Source organism: Ursus maritimus, unplaced genomic scaffold (genome assembly GCF_017311325.1).
Source record: "Ursus maritimus isolate PB19 unplaced genomic scaffold, ASM1731132v1 scaffold_18, whole genome shotgun sequence".
Classification (NCBI taxonomy): Eukaryota; Metazoa; Chordata; class Mammalia; order Carnivora; family Ursidae; genus Ursus; species Ursus maritimus.
In genome coordinates, this window is record NW_024424230.1 from 54,330,392 (window position 1) to 54,347,105 (window position 16,714).

Consider the following 16,714-nt stretch of genomic DNA (forward strand, 5'->3'; position numbering starts at 1 on the left):
TTTTTTATCTGTTTAACTATTAATAGGCTTGAAGGTTGTTTGCAGTTTGGGCTATTATAAATAAGGCTGCTGTGAACAGTCTTGTGAAAGTCTGAAGATACGTTTTTATTTCTCTTGGATATATATATTTTTTCATAGAATATGTTTAAAAAGAAACTGCCAGCTTTTTTCCAAGTAACTGTGCCATTTTACACTCCCTCTACTGGTATCTGACTGACAAATCTATTGTTTCATATTCTTGCAGTATTTGATGATATTAGACTTGTTAATGTGAATGATTCTAGTAGATGTGTGGAGGTATTTCATAGTGGCTGTAATTACATTTCACTGATGACTAGTGATGTTGAACATAATTTCCTGTGCTTAACTGTCCATTCATATAACTTGCTTTGTGAAATCTTTGACTACTTTTATTTTTTTATTATTTTTAAAATTTATTTATTTATTTTAGAGAGAGAGAGAGCGAGTGGGGGGAAGGGCAGAGGGAGGGAGAGAGAGAGAATCTCAAGCAGACTCCCTGCTGAGCATAGAACCCAACGCGGGGCTGGATCTCAGGATCTTGAGATCATGACCTAAGCCAAAATCAAGAGTTGGACACTTAACCAACTGAGCCACTCAGGTGCCCCTTGACTATTTTTAAAAGTTGTGTTTTTATTATGGACTTGTATGAATTCTTTATATATTCGGTATACAACTCTTTTGTCAGATTAATGTACTGCAAATATTTTCTCACTCTCTGTGGCTTGTGTATTCATATCCTTAATGGGGTCTTTTAATTGGGTATTTCTTGTTGCCTCTCATTTTTCAGTTGTTTGCAGCTGGCATATAGGAATACAGTTGTTTTTTGCCTCATATTTCATTACCTTTCTATATTAATTTTCTAATATTTGTCTACTAGATTTCTTAGGAATTTATGCATAAAGAAAGAAATCACTTGTGAACAGAGGCAGTTGTACTTTTTTTATTCTGATTTTTATGCTTTTATTTCTTTATCTTGCCTTACTGTGCTGGTAGGACGTCCGGTACAAGCTGAATAGAAGTGGTGACAGCTCATAGCCTTGCCATATTTGCTTCTGTCTGTGATTTTTGTGTTTAAGTTGCTTGTTTTTTTCTATCTTAAGGTGGAAACCTAGACCATTGACTTTACATCTTTAATCTTTTTGAATATGAACAGTTCCCTAGAGCACTGCTTCACACACATCCCACAAATTCTGATATGTTGTATTTTCATTATCATTCAGTTTTAAATGTTTAATGTTTTGTTTTAAAGATTTACAAATGTTTTTGCAGATATATCATTTGTTATTGGTTTCTAAATTAATTGTGTTATGATTAGGTAACAGTTTGTAAGTTTCAACTTTTGACATTTATTTAGACTTATTTTATGGCTCAGCATATGGTCTATCTTGGCCAAAGTTCCACGTACACTTAAAAAGAACATGTTCTATCATTGTTGGGTAGTGTGGTGTTCTGTATATGCCCACTAGGTCTGGGTGGTTGGTACATTTGATCAAATCTATTGTACCCTTACTAATTTTTACCTAATTTTTCTATTAATTACTGAGAGAAGGTTGTTAAAATCTCCAACTTAGATTGTGTATTTGTCTATTTTTCCCTCTGATTCTGTCATTTTTTTGCCTCATATTTTAAAACTCTGTTATTAGGTGGCATATACATTTATGATTCCTATTCCTCTTTGTTGAATTGGGCCATTTGAACTGACCCTCCTTAATATATTTCTAATACTTCTTGTCTTAAAGTCCTCTTTGCCTAATAATATAGTTACTCTGGCTTTCTTTTTTCTTTTTTTTAAGATTTTATTTATTTGACATAGAAAGAGAGGGCACAAGCAGGGAGAGCAGCAGACAGAGGCAGAGGGAGAAGCAGGCTACCTACTGAGCAAGGAGCCCAATGTGGGGCTCGATCCCAGGACCCTGGGATCATGACCTAAGCTGAAGGCAGATGCTTAACTGAGCCACCCAGGAACCTCCTTTTTTTTCTTTAAGATTTTATTTATTAGAGCAAGAGAGCTCCAGTGGAGGTGGGGGGCAGAGGGAGAGGGAGAAGCAGACTTCCNNNNCTGAGCAGGGAACCTGATGTGGGGCTGGATCCCAGGACCCCAGGATCATGACCTGAGTTGAAGGCAGATGCTTAACCAACTGAACCACCCAGGTGACCCTCATTCTGGCTTTCTTAAGGTCACTGTGTGTTTGTGGTATATCATTTTATCTATCCTTTTACTCTTTGTCTCTCTTTCATGTTTCTTTGTAGTTTGTATGCATTTGAGCTGTACTATTTTTTTTTTTTAGTGACTGCTCAGGTATTATAATATTTACCTCTAATTTATCACAGTCTATTTAGAATAAATATTACACTTCTTTATATACAATGTAAGGATTTTGCAGCAGTATAATTCTATTTCCCTTCTGGTACAGCACTTTGTACTGTTGTCAAATATATGACATCTACACATGTTATACAACCATCAATACAACATTATTTATATGGACTTATATATTTTTTTATTGTGAAATAAGTTAAAACTTGTAGAAAAATTGCAGATACAATTTAAATAACTTTTTAAAATTTGGAACAATTTGATCATTTGAGAGTAACTTGCCAACCCCTATTATTCCCAAGTACCTTAGGTCTTTACTTATTTATATATATATGTGTGTGTGTGTATGTGTGTGTGTGATATCACCTGTATATTATATGTTTTAGTTTTATAAAATATATGTATGTATACACACATACACTTTTGTCTAGTTATTCTAGCAGTTACTGAGAGGAGGTTATTAAAATCTTCATCTCTGACGGCTATGCATTGTGGATTTGTCTCTCTGGGTTTGTGTAGCCGTCCTCTATATAGTGACAGTATAACTATTAAAATCAAGAAATTATTTTGATGCACTACTGTTATCCAGTCCTCAGACTGCATTTAAATGTTTCTATATTTCCTGTATTATCTTTTATAACAAAAGAATCCAGCTCAGAATCACTCGTTACACTTAATTGCCATGTTTCCTTTGTTTCTTTACAGTGTAGAATAGTTTCTTAGTTTTTCTTTGATTTTATAACCTTGACATTTTTGAAAATTACAGGCTATTTTGTATAAAGTTCCTCTGTTGGAATTTGTCTGAATGTTTTCTGATGATTCAGATTCAGGCTCTGCATCTTTGGCAGGTCATGATGCTGTGTTCTTCTCATTGCTCCCTATCAGATGGTTTTGACTTTCCCATTAATGAGGATGTCCCCTTGAATCACTTCGGGTGTTATATACAAGATTGCTGCATGTAAAGTTACTCCTTTCATCTTTGTGATCAATACATATTTTTGTGGAAGTTTCTTTGAAACTTTGTAAATACCCCATTCTATATCAAAACTATCAAATTATTTCTTTACATCAGAATGGGCTCCTGGTTTACTTAGTGGGTTATTTATTAGTGGGTTATCTTTCACTATCATTTATTTTTATGTTGAAAGTGTTCCATATTTGATTTAGGAAGCAGCTAGGGAATATATATGTATATGTGTGCCTATATATAGGTGTACATATGCATATATGTATGCATACTCACACACGTACATGTACGTACTTGTATAACAGCGTATACAATGTAATGTATATGTACATACATAAACATTTACATCTATATTTCTATAACTGAAGACATTGAAATATGTGAGTTCATATTTATACCTTCAATTCCAATCTAATACCTGTTAATTCTACTCTTCCCTTTCCATATTTGTGGCTCCCTTCTTAGAAGAAAACTGGCTTCCCCTACCTTAAACCTATATATTTACATGGTCAGTCCCTCCATGTATTATCAGTTTCCTGTCGTTTTCAGGCTCGCCCTGGTCATCCCACTTGGGCTCCAGCATCCCAGTCCGCCCTGGTCCTCTGCATAACCTGCCTTGCTGTGCTCTAAGGAATGTCTTTAGGCTTTAAGATTTAATTTCGGGGGAAGAGGAAGTAACCATATGACTTTTAAAGAAATCAACGTCTGCATTTTTAACATTTCCACTACTTCTTTTTTATATATCTGGTATCCTTTTGATGTCTTTTCCCTTAAGCCTAAAGCACTTCCTTGTGCATATATTACAGAGCAAGTTTGCTGGCCGTAAACTTCTTAGTTTTTATTCATGTGATAATGACTATTTTACTTCGATCTTGAAGGGTATTTTTGCTAGACATATCATTATTGGTTGACAGGTTTTTATTTTCATTCAGGATGTTCTAAATGTCATCTTACTGTGTTCTGACCTCAACTGTTTCTAATAAGGAGTCAGTGCCTTCATATTGTTGCTCCCTGTATGTAATCTGTTGCCTTTGACTGCTTTCAAATATTCTCTCTTTCTGGTTTTCAGCAGGTTGTCTTTAGATGCTTAAGTGCAGTTTCTTTTAAGCTAGCTGGTTTTTCAACAAAGTTTGGAAACTTTTGGACATTATTTCTTCACATACTTTTTTTTCGGTACTACGTCTCTCTTCTCTGGATGTCAAACTGTATATGTGTTACAATACTTAACATTCCCAGTAGGTCACTTGGGCTCTGTTTTAAATATTTTAAAGTACATTTCTGTCTTTCAAATTGGATAACTTCTATTGTAATCTTCAAGTTTACCAGCCCTTTCTTTTCAAGTCTCTAATACACTGTTAAGCCCCTCCAGCAAGTTTTTTACTTAATGTATTTTAATTTTAGTTCTATAATTTAAATTTTAGTTCTTTTAGTTTTTTTTTTTTATATTTTTCATTTCTTTGCTGAAATTCTCTGTTCACTCATGAGAATATTTTCCTTAAAGTCCTTGTCCAATATCAGAGTCATCTCAGAGTTACTTTCTATTGATGACCTTTTCTCTTGCCAAGTTAGTCCATTTTTTTGGTTTTCTTATATCCTAGCTATTGGATATAATGCAATATTATAACATTTTTGATATGTTTGAGAGACTGTATCCCATTATCTTCCTCTAAAGGGAGATAATTTCCATTCTAGCAGTTAACTTGGTTGGACTCATTCTCCCAACACCATCTTTTCTGCTCTATGTAGCTTTGCTCATTTATTTTAGCCATTTGGCTGCTGTCTTTCAGTAGGATGCCTGGAGTTTCACATACACCTTTTTGGTTTCATGTTTAGGCAAGGATTTGATGAAAGTTCATGCACAGATTTTGGAGTTTGCTCTGGTGTGGCTCCCTCCTAACAGGACTATGCCCCTCACTTTCCAGATATCCTAATAATCCCATACTCAACCCTCTGACTCTTGAAATAAATATGACTATGATTCTCTGTTTATGTTCGACACACTCTGTATAGTGTAAGGATTGTAAGATGACCTCAGTTGAAAAGTTGTGTAGATGTAAATCTCACACAGTACATTTCCTTGTATCAAAATTTTTCAGTTTCTTGCCTACACTTGGTTCTTCTCCATTACCCTCAAATATTTATTTTATGTACTTAGTTCAGAGTTCAAAATTGTTATACACAGAATTGTTATTTCTATACAAGCTACTCTACCTTTACTGGAAGATTTTATTCCCTTTTTTTGATATCTTGCTCTAACAAAGCTTACAAACCTGGTGGATTTTCAGTACAGAATGGGATGTATGATAGCTCTACTCATTTTTGAAAGTTGAGGTTTTTCATTCATTTTCTGACTTAGAATAATTATATATTTCAACTGAGATTTAATTAATTAATTCACAAATATTTGTACCTACTCTTTGCAGGCAACGTAAGATGTTGGTGTTAGAGTTGTAAACAAAGGCAGAGATGTTTCTGGCTCTAATGGAGTTTCTAATCTAGGAGGAAAGAAAATAATTAATGAAATGATATTACTAGATGTATGCTGAGGGAAAAATTATTTGAAGGAAAAACACACACAGCAGGATTAGGATGGGTAACAGTAGGACCTGACCTTGACTGAAGGGTTCAGAAAACAAACAAACAGAAAGACTTCATTGAGGAAGAAGTGAATAAACTGAGATCTGAAAGATTGAATGGCCAGTAATTAGGGGACCAAATGGAAGGATTGGCATGTCCAAAGGCCTTGTAACAAAATACAGCATGGAGCTTTTGAGGAACCAAATGTAAGCCAGTACTGCTAGAGGGGGAGAATGAGGAGAGCATGGTACAAGCTGTGGACAAGAAGGTCAGCAGCTTAATGTCTTGTGGGCCACATTGAGGGTTTTATTCTTAATCCCAAGAGCAAGGAAGAACTGTGGCATTACTTTAGAAAAGGGCTTATCCTTGTATTTGGAAAGGTCTAATTTAGTTACAATATGGAGAATGGATTAGAAGGGGAGTCCAGAATGGGAGAAACAGCTGGGAGCCTACTGCAGCAGTTCAGGTGAGATATGATGGTAGCTTGGACCAGGGTGAGAGCAGAAGAGATAAATAAAGTAGGAAATTTTTGAGAAATAATAAGGAGTTGATATCAAAAGGACTTGGTGATAAATTGGTTTTGATGTGTAGAAGAGGGAGATGTCAATAATGTTTCCTAAGTTTCTGTGCCAAATTAGATAGATGGATGGTGGGTTTCATTTACTGAAATGTGGAATACTGAAAGAAGCCACAAGTTGGGAATGAAGACTATGCATTCAGGTTTGAACATGTTGAGTTGGATATATGATTTGATAAGAGTCGAGTAGATGTTGAGTAGGTAGTTGGATATATGGAGCTGAAATCCAAAGGTGTGTTCTATGTGGAAGTTATATATTTGGCAACTGGAGTGATGAACACAGGGTTGCAATGTCCATAATTTAGCAATAGTAATACTGATCTCTACTCTAAGATATTTCTTTCCTATGGAGAATATATATTCTGCAGATTTCTGTACTCTGAGTGCAGGGATTTAGACCATCCTCACCCCTAGCATATGTTAACTCCAATTACTCCTTCCTTCTATTCTTCGATTACTGTTGACAGAGGTAGAGGGAGGAAAAATTCCAATTTTTAAAACTTTAATATTAAACTGTATTTGTAAATTTTGTCTTAAAAATGAAAATCCTAAGTCTTAAGTAAGGGAAGATTTCAGAGTCATAGCTCACTAATTTAAAAGATTTATTATTTTAGATTAAGGCTAGTAAGCTTACGTTTACCTTTGCATTTTCTGTTAAAGGGATAGCTAATAAAGGAAATGAATAATACAAACAAGATAGCAAAGAAAAGATTGACTAGCTAAGAAATTGAACTGTAAAGTACATTTAGAAGGCTTTGTTCATAGACCAGTGACGCAATAATGTAACCAGAGTCCAAGAGTCTTAGACTGATGACTTGACAGGTTCTTTACAAATCAATCTAATCTGCTCTTTAAATAAATCTCACTCAGGCAATGCCTGTTTAGCATAGTTCCCAGAGATGTATGTGTAGTGAATTTTCTGTTACATGATTTGTTATTCTGAATTTTTTAAATTATTTCTTCACATCTAATTTACAATAGCAACTAACCTTCATTTTGATGAATTTCAATTTTTTTAATTGCATTCTGAGAAAAAAGGGAAAGATTACCTAATGCTCAGACTTATGGAGAAAAGTAAGAGAATGAATATCTGTTGAATTCATCCTCTGTTCAGATTCTTTGCCATCTCATGAATAAATTGATAAAACAATTCTCATAGCCACCTGATACATTTTATTATTCCCTCCATTTTGCTAACAGGACAGAAACCTAGAGATATCAAAAAACTTTCCAAAGCCATTCACCTAGTAAATGGTTGCATTGGGATTTAAACCAGCATTTGAGTGTTTAAAAAACCCTTTCCTGTACCACTAAGCCACTCTTTTTCTATTACAGTTTTAGTTTAAATATTCATATTTTATTGTTTGAGATTCGATGTCCAGATATGGCTTATATTTAACTCTCTGGTGAAGAAAATTACCTTACTAAATTTGCCAATTAACTTTTACTGTACTGGAAAACACTTTAAAATTTGACTTATTTAAAAGATGTCGCACGGGGTGCCTGGGTAGCTCAGTTAGTTAAGCATCTGATTCTTGATTTCGGCTCAGGTCGTGTCTTAGGGTCATGGGATCAAGCCCTGTGTCAGGCTCCAAGCAGGGGAGCCTGCTTCTCTCTCTCTCCTTCTCCATCTGCCCCTCCTCCCACTTGCACGCAGGAGCGTGTGCTCTCTTTCTCAAATAAATAAATCCTTAAAAAATATCATACGGATTTTTCACTCATTCCTGTAGGCCTTTCCCACAATTACTCTGGAAAAAAGGATGGTGTCTTTTTTTTTAATTGAAGTATAACTGACATATGACATATTAGTTTCAGGTGTACAACGTAATGATTCAATATTTGTATACATTGCAAAGTGAACAACACAATAAGTCTAGTTTACATCTATCAACATAGTTACAGACTTTTTTTCTTGTGATGACAGTGTTTAAAATCTACTCTCTTAGCAACTCTCTAATATTGCAATACAGTATTATTAACTATTACTATCACTGTGCTGTACAGTACATCCCCATGACTTATTTATTTTGTAACTGGAAGCTTGTACCTTTGGTTCCTTCACTTATTTCACCTACCTCCCACCTCCTGCCTCTGGCAACTACCAGTCTCTTCTCTGTATCTATGAGCTTGTGGGCTTTGTTTTGTTTTTTAAGATTTCACATAGAAGTGAGATCATATGGTATTTGTCTTTGTCTGGTTTATTTCACTTAACATGCCTTCAAGGTCCAAGATGGCCTTAATATAGTGTTTATTGACACTTCCTATTCATTGATATGCACAGGGCTGTAGATATACACGTCATCTAATCAAATGCAGAATGTTCTAAGCTTTTCTTGGTAATGTTATTTTTCAGAAGGAGAACTTGAAGCGGAGTGGTTGCAAGATGTCGGTTTATCAACCCTGATCTCGGGTGATGAAGAGGAGGATGGCAAAGCCTTGCTCTCTACGCTGACTCGAACCCAAGCAGCTGCAGTGAAAAAGAGATATAATACTTACACTCAAACCATGAGAAAAAAGAACAAGCAATCTATTCGGGATGTCAGAGACATCTTTGGAGTCAGTGAATCTCCTGTAAGTAATGAACATGGCTCAGAATTTTGGCTTGATTAGGGGTGAGGGGGAGAACATGAAGAAAATATTAGAAAAAGCTGGCCATCCTGCTCTTTTAGAGAAAACTAAAGCAGACAGCAGAGTGCAAAATTTTACAAATTTGAAACTTAAGTGGTCATTCCTTATCCCCCCGTCTCCCTTAACACTAAATTTATTCCCTTATTTGTTGAGTTGAGAATAACTTATATGGTAATGGAGCAGATCTTTATGGCTGGGATACACGAGAGTTTACTTAAATCTAGCACTGTGTGGAAATTCTGTGGACAGGCAAAGGACTCCCAGAGGAGTGGGTCCAAAGTATTCTAAGCAAGGGTAAAAAGTGAAAGATACCAGCATTAATTAAGTGGGCAAGAGAATGATTCAGAAAACCATAAGGAAAGCATCACTTGTTTTCTGAGAAATGGCTGGTTGAAATTCCAGCTCACCCTTAGCAATTCTGTGGCCACAATTTTACTTCTGAGGCTATTACTCATGTTCTCCTATTGCTCTGTTTTACTACTAGCCCTGCTCATTTATTCCTTCACTTATTGCATCATTGAAATCAGTTGAAATAATTGAAATCAATAATTGCATCAGTGATACAACCAATATTATTGGATTCATTCTCTGTGCAAGATCCTATATTAGGTTCTATGCAGATAGGATTCTTGGAACTTTGGGGATATATGGGGAAAAAAAAAGAAACTTGATATTCTGCTATAGTTACAGACAGTTACCTGGGGCAAGTTAGCTAATCACTCTGATTTACATTTCTTACGTGTTTAATGTGATATCAATAATGACATAAATTAAAACTTCAAGGATATTGGGTGGCAGGCTTGGTTGAAGGCACCCTCCAATTTGAGTTACTTTAGGTTGTCTGTAAGTCATGTCTTCTCTTAGATATATTAATCACACTGGGTAGTTATCAGGGTAGCTCATATTTCCGAGTTAACCTTTGCGTTGGTGCTAATAATGCCCTAGAATAGCACTTGTCCTTTAGAGCTCTCTAATGATGGAAATGATTTCTGTGCTGTCCAAACGGACAGCTAGTATGTGTCCAATATGCAGCTAGTGTGAATAAGGAACTGAAAATTTAATATTATTTAATCTTAATTGATTTAAATCTAAATTGCCACATGTGGCTTGGAGCTAATGTATTGAGCAACGCGGTTCTAGAATTTTCTGTTGTACAAAATTGTATACCTGAGGCGCAGTGCATTTTTAGTTCTGTGCTGTTTTAACTTTCATCCTAGTTGAAACCTGTGTCTTTATGGAAGGCAAGATTTTCTATAGCTGTAGTTGAGTAAAAGTGACACCCACAACCTGAGGCAAGGGCTTCAAGCATGTGAGTCCTGGCCAAGATGCCTATCAAAGAAAAGGTTTACCCTGCTGGTTTAAATTCCCTGGGTCATTTCACATTTATCTCCCAGATCATTTCAAGAGATTCCTAAGAACTTGGTCTTTATGCTTCCTTTCCCATTTTTGTTTCCAGCTACTTCAGACTAAGATTTTTCCTCTTCCCTAACAAACTGCAAAATAGGAGAGGATCTATAGCTTCTCTGAATCCTGCAGGTACTCAAGAAGATGCACACAATGCATCTTTAGGTTTCCTCAAACTTTGGACTTCTAGTCACATAGAAACAGTGTTCTTCCCTCTTTTACTTAGACCCTCAAGGGAAATATAAAGTGGGCACTTATTCATTGGGGCTTTAAGTGTAAAAGTAAATGAAGGGTGTCTTACTTTTCCATAATATGCGGGTGCAGGAAACTGGGTTTAACTCCAGCAAAGGTAGAGAGAGGACCACATTTGTGGTGGGCAAGGGGAATGGCTCTGGGCACTCTTTCTACTGTCCATCTTCCTCTTCTCCCTTTCACTCTTGCCGCTGAAGCCCCATTCCAGAGTGAATAGAGATTGCAGCAGGGAGAGTGGCTGTGGGTGAAGGGAAGGCCGTATATTCCAGGGAGTAGAGGTCTTGCACTATATCGAGAAGTGCAGCATCTGGGAGTCAGTGAAAGCCTGCATTGTATATGTGAGTTCAGAGTTCAGATTGTTCTTCATCAAAATTATAAAAAGCCACATTAAGCTAGCCTTTAAAGAAAATACGGTAGGGCTTTCTAGGGAACATGGCGGAAAAGTAGGGAACCCTTGTTTCATCTGGAATTCAGCTAGACTTCTATCAAATCATTCTGAACCCCTATGAATTCAACCTGAGATCTAAGAAAAGAATTGCTGAAATTCTATAAAGAGAAAAGCGACCACTTTTTGCAAGGTAGGAGGTGCAGAGACACGAATCTGAGGAATTTATCAGAAGATAAACTGCGGCAGGGAAGGAGCCTCCTAAGCCAGCTACTGGAAAGTGATACAGCTGCGGAGTTCAAACTCAGAACTTTTAGAAGTTTGCTCCAGTGAGGGACATCCCTGCCTGAAAAGTGCTCAGGTGGCAAAGCAGGGCAGAATCTTAGATGGGACAGTGTGGTCTCAGGATCCCCAGGATCAGAGAAAGAACGGGGGTGCCTGAATGCAGCAGAGTTTCCAAGCATTGTAGCCAGGAAGCCAGCTACAATCAGCAGGCATGGGAGTGGGATCTCAGCTACGTGTTGCCATAAACAAGGAACCACGGCACAATCCTGCAACTGCTCTCTAAGCAGGGGCCCAGTAAGTGACAACCAGTCCAACATGCTGCTCCTTTCTCCAGGAGGAGTGGCAAGGGTTCTCGCAGGATCAGGCAACTCTCCCCAAGCAGGGGCCCAGCGAGCTGGGGGGCCATGATGAGACTCCCCGCTCCCCTGAGAGGATTTGTCTGGTTGTGCACTGCAATTCTGCAGAGTTTAGTGCACACAAAAGGGACCGAGTGCTTTTCCCTGAGGGTGCACTGAAGAGTGGGGGCAGCAATCGTTCGGCAGATCAGGACACTGCCATTTTTACTTTTTTTTCATCCTCTAAAGAAGTGCAAAAAGCTTTCAGGGAACAAAAGCCAAATAGAGCAACCCAAAGCAGCTTACACTGAGCCCCACTGCCTGGCAAGGGGTGGTACAGCTCTGCCCAGGCAAAGACACCTGAGGATCAGTGCAGCAGGCTCCTGCCCCAGAAGTCTAGCAGGAACATCAGGCAAATACCAAGTTTATGGGTCACACAGAACTGAAAAACTCCTGCGAGAGGGGAAATTAGTATATAGAATTCAAGGTTTTTTTCATGAATCTTTTGTATTTCAGTTTAAAATTTTCTTTTACTTTTTTTCTTTTCAACTAGTTTATTTCATCAACTCTTTGTTTTTAAGGCTTTTTAAAATTTTTTCATTTTTACATTTACAGTTTACAGATATATTCTTCATTTTTGGCTCCGTTTCATTGTATTCAGTTTTATTTTTGTGTGAATATATGTATAAATTTTTCTTTCTTTACAATTTTGGGGTTTAGTGTCATCTAACAAACATACCAAAATACACCCAGGATCAAGTGGATTACCCTGTTTTGTCCACCTGTGAGATTATATTCTCTCTTCTTTCCCTTTTTTTCTTTCTCTTTTCTTGTTTTGTTTCTGACCTCTTCAGATTTGTCTAGTGTGTATTTCACTGGGGTCGTGGTAGATATTTTTTATTTTGTTCTCTAGCTCATCTATTCTTCTCTGGACAAAATGACTACAAGGAGAAATTCACAATAAAAGGAAGAACCAGAGGTAATACTTTTTGCCACAGATCTAATCGCTATGGATATAAGAAAATGTCAGACCCAGAATTCAGAATAACAATTATAAAGTTACTAGGTAGGCTTGAAAAAAACATAAAAGACACTAGAGAATCTTTTAGTGCAGAAATAAAATCTAATCAGGCTGAAATTAAAAATGCTTTAACTGACATACAATCTAAAATGGATGCTTTAACAGCTAGGGTAACTGAGGCAGAAGAGAAAGTCGGTGACATAGAAGACAACAAGAGGACAAGAGAGAAAAACAGCTAACGGACCATGAGGGGAGGCTATGAGAAATTCGTGTTACCATAAGGCAAAACAATATTAGAATTATTGGGGTCACAGAGGAAGAAAAAAGAGAGAGGGTGGGACAAAACGTATATTTGAGCAGATCACAGCTGAGAACTTCCCTAATCTGTGGAAAGAAACAGGCATTCAAGTCAGGAGGCACAGAGAATCCCCCTTCAAAATCAATAAAAATAGGTCAACACCCTGACATATAATAGTGAAGATTGCAAATTTCAGAGATAAAGAGAAAATCCTGGAAGCAGTTCCAGAGAAGAGGTCCTTAACATACAAGGGTAGGAACATTTGACTGGCAGCAGACCTATCCACAGAGACCAGGCAGGCCAATAAAGGGCTGGCATGATATATTCAGAACAGGGAACCCAGAAATGGACCCTCAACTCTATGGTCAACTAATCTTTGACAAAGTAGGAAAGAATATCCAATGGGAAAAGGACAGTCTCTTTAACAAATGGTGTTGGGAAAATTGGACAGCCACATGTAGAAGAATGAAACTGGACCATTTTCTTACACCATACAAACATAAACTTGAAATAGATGAAAGACCTAAATGTGAGACAGGAATCCATCAAAACCTAGAGGAGAACACAGGCAGCTACCTCTGTGACCTCAGCCACGCAAATTCTTGCTAGACATGTCTCCAAAGGCAAGGGAAACAAAAGCAAAAATGAACTTTTGGGACTTCATCAAGATAAAAAGCTTCTGCACAGCAAAGGAAACAGTCGACAAAACTAAAAGGCAGCCTATGGAATGGGAGAAGATATTTGCAAATGACCTATCAGATAAAGGGCTAGTATCTAAGGTCTACAAAGAACTTATCAAACTCAACACTCAAAGAATAAAAAATCCAATCAAGAAATGGGCAGAAGACATGAACAGATGTTTCTCCAAAGAAGACATCCAGATGGCCAATAGACACATGAAAAAATGCTCCACATCACTTGGCATCAGGGAAATACAAATCAAAACCACAATGAATACCACCTCACACCAGTCAGAATGGCTAAAATTAGTAAGTCAGGAAACAACAAATGTTGGTGAGGATGTGGAGGAAGGGGAACCCTCTTACACTGTTGGTAGGAATGCAAGCTGGTGTAGCCACTCTGGAAAACAGTATATAGGTTCGTCAAGAAGTTAAAAATAGAGGTACACTATGAGCCAGCAATTGTACTACTAGGTATTTACCCCAAAGATGTAAATGTAGTGATCCAAAGAGGCACCTGCACCCCAATGTTTATAGCAGCAATGTCCACAATAGCTGAACTATGTAAAGGGCCAAGATGTCCATTGACAGATGAATGGATAAAGAAGATGTTGTATATATGTATATATGTTGTACACACACACACACACACACACACACAATGGAATATTACTCAACCATCAGACAGGATGAATACTTAACCATTTACATCAATGTGGATGGAACTGGAGGGTATTATGCTGAGCAAAATAAGTCAGTCAGAGAAAGACAATTATTATAAGGTTTCACTCATATGTGGAATATAAGAAACAGCATAGAGGATCATAGGGGAAGGGTGGGAAAACTGAATGAGAAGTCATCAGGGAGGGAGACAAACCATAAGATATTCTTAATCACAGGAAACAAACTGAGGGTTGGTGGACAGGAGCTGGCTGGGGCGATGGGGCAACTGGGTGATGGGCTGTAAGGAGGGTCATGATGTGATGAGCACTGGGTGTTATATGCAACTGATATTTAACTCTACATCTGAAACTAATGATATACTATATGTTGGCTAATTGAATTTAAATTAAAAAAATATATGGTATATATACCATATATCAGGCCTGATAAACATCTTCACACATTTTCTTCCTAAAAAATTCAGCATCTGTTTCTGCAAGTGGACTTGGAAATTTCTTAGAAACATACCTAAACTTTTTAAGTTTTCTCTCTGAATTTGACAGCATAAATACCAATTCCCCTCTCCCTCTTCTTGCCGAAAGTACCTGTCTGTCCTCGTCTGTCTCTTCGTTTGCTTCTGTCCTCCTTCACTTCCTCCTTCCTTCTATGTATGTGTGTGTGTATTTCTGTGTATTTCTGTGTGTCTCTCTCTCTCCCCCGCCCTCCATCCTCTCCTACTCTTTATTTTTTTGACATAATTTACGTACAATAATAGAACAGTCACCTAAAGTTTCCATTTCACTTTCTTAATGAGGATTTAACGTTGAGTTTCATTAGGTAAGTTTGCATTGATTTTAGACATGTGAATCTGATCCAGTGTACTTACCTAATGAAGATATAAATTCAGTAATTTAAAAGATGGGTAGGTAGATTATGCTAGTCTTTTCTTAATTTTTTGCACATTGAATCCCATGCTTGGAATAATTTTTCTCCAGAATTTTGGAGGTACTTGTCCATTGTCTTCTCTTTGCACTGTTGGCTGTGGGGAAGCACAGTATCTCTACTGATCTCATTCCTTTATATACCAGTGTGAAAGCCTTTTGAGCCTTATGTTTATTGTTGGAACCTTGCATTTTTACCAGTTTCACCTTTTTATACCACCTCCATCCTAGTCCCTGTATTTGAACCCTTTCAATATGAGCGCTCAGTCATTCTTTAGGTTCTGTATATTGTCTTCTAACATTTAAAACCAGTACTTATTCCCTTCTTTTTCTCCCTTATCACCTCCTGAAACTCCTATTAGATGAGTGTTGAATTGTTTGGATTGAACCTCAGTGTCTTTTAAATGTTCTCTTATTTTCCAAGCTTTATTTGTGTGTATGTTTGTTCTGCATTCTTGCCTGTCCTTTCAACTTCTTTTTTTATAACAATAATTTGGTCATGGTGCTATCAATACTTCAGCCTTTCATTAATTTTAAGAAATTTTAAAAAGATTTTATTTATTTGAGAGAAATAGCAGGAGAGAGGGAGAGAGCGGATGAGCAGGGAAGAGAGGAAGAAGCAGCCTCCCCGCCGAGTAAGGAGCCCGATGTGAGACTCGATCCTGGGACCTTGGGATCATGACTTGAGCCGAAGGCAGATGCTTAACTGATTGAGCCACCCAGGCACCCTAATTTTAAGAAATTTAACAGTCATGTTGTTAATTTCCTGAAGCCTCTCCTTTCCCCTGACTTCCTCTATATCTTAGTGTTCTCTTTTTTCACACTCTGAAGGTACTAAATTAAACCTTAAATTCCAAGGTGGTCTTCTTTCCCTTGAATTACTGTTTTCTTCAGGGTCCTCTGTTTATTTTTGGCATCATTACTATTGTTCAGTTGATTTTGATCTTTGGGTGTTGATTCCTATTTATTAATGGAGGACTGGGTTGATTTATTGTTTGATTCATTGATTGATGAGTATAAGTAAAGACTATATTTCCTATGCAGTTACGTAGACTTATTTTCTCTCCAAAACTCTCGCAGTCTGGGCCTGTGTGAGTGATAAAGTGTATCAGTCAGCTGTCACACTTCACTTTAAGACAAACCAATATGGTATAAATTTCAAAATAATGGTAATCCTAAAGAACTATAATTTATTTGCTTTGCAGGCAAACCTAACTTCCCTTTTTATACTTCTGTCCATATTCTTTTAGAAGGCTCTAATGAAGGGCAATTTTATTTTCTGTCCAGGACCACTACACCAGGACAGCACCCCTCCTGCCCCAGGTGCTCATTTTGTCACCAAGAGGACACTTGCTGGGTTTTA

The 16,714-nt window shown here is 37.2% G+C and overlaps 1 protein-coding gene across 1 annotated transcript in view; it reads left to right on the plus strand.

Moving 5' to 3' along the window:
• ARHGAP28 (Rho GTPase activating protein 28) overlaps positions 1-16,714 on the plus strand; it is a 199,904-nt gene that overhangs the window by 108,980 nt on the left and 74,210 nt on the right. Inside the window, exon 3 of the mRNA XM_040632704.1 lies at positions 8,813-9,030. Coding sequence (XP_040488638.1) covers positions 8,813-9,030 — 218 coding nt within the window. The remainder of the gene's footprint in view (positions 1-8,812; positions 9,031-16,714) is intronic.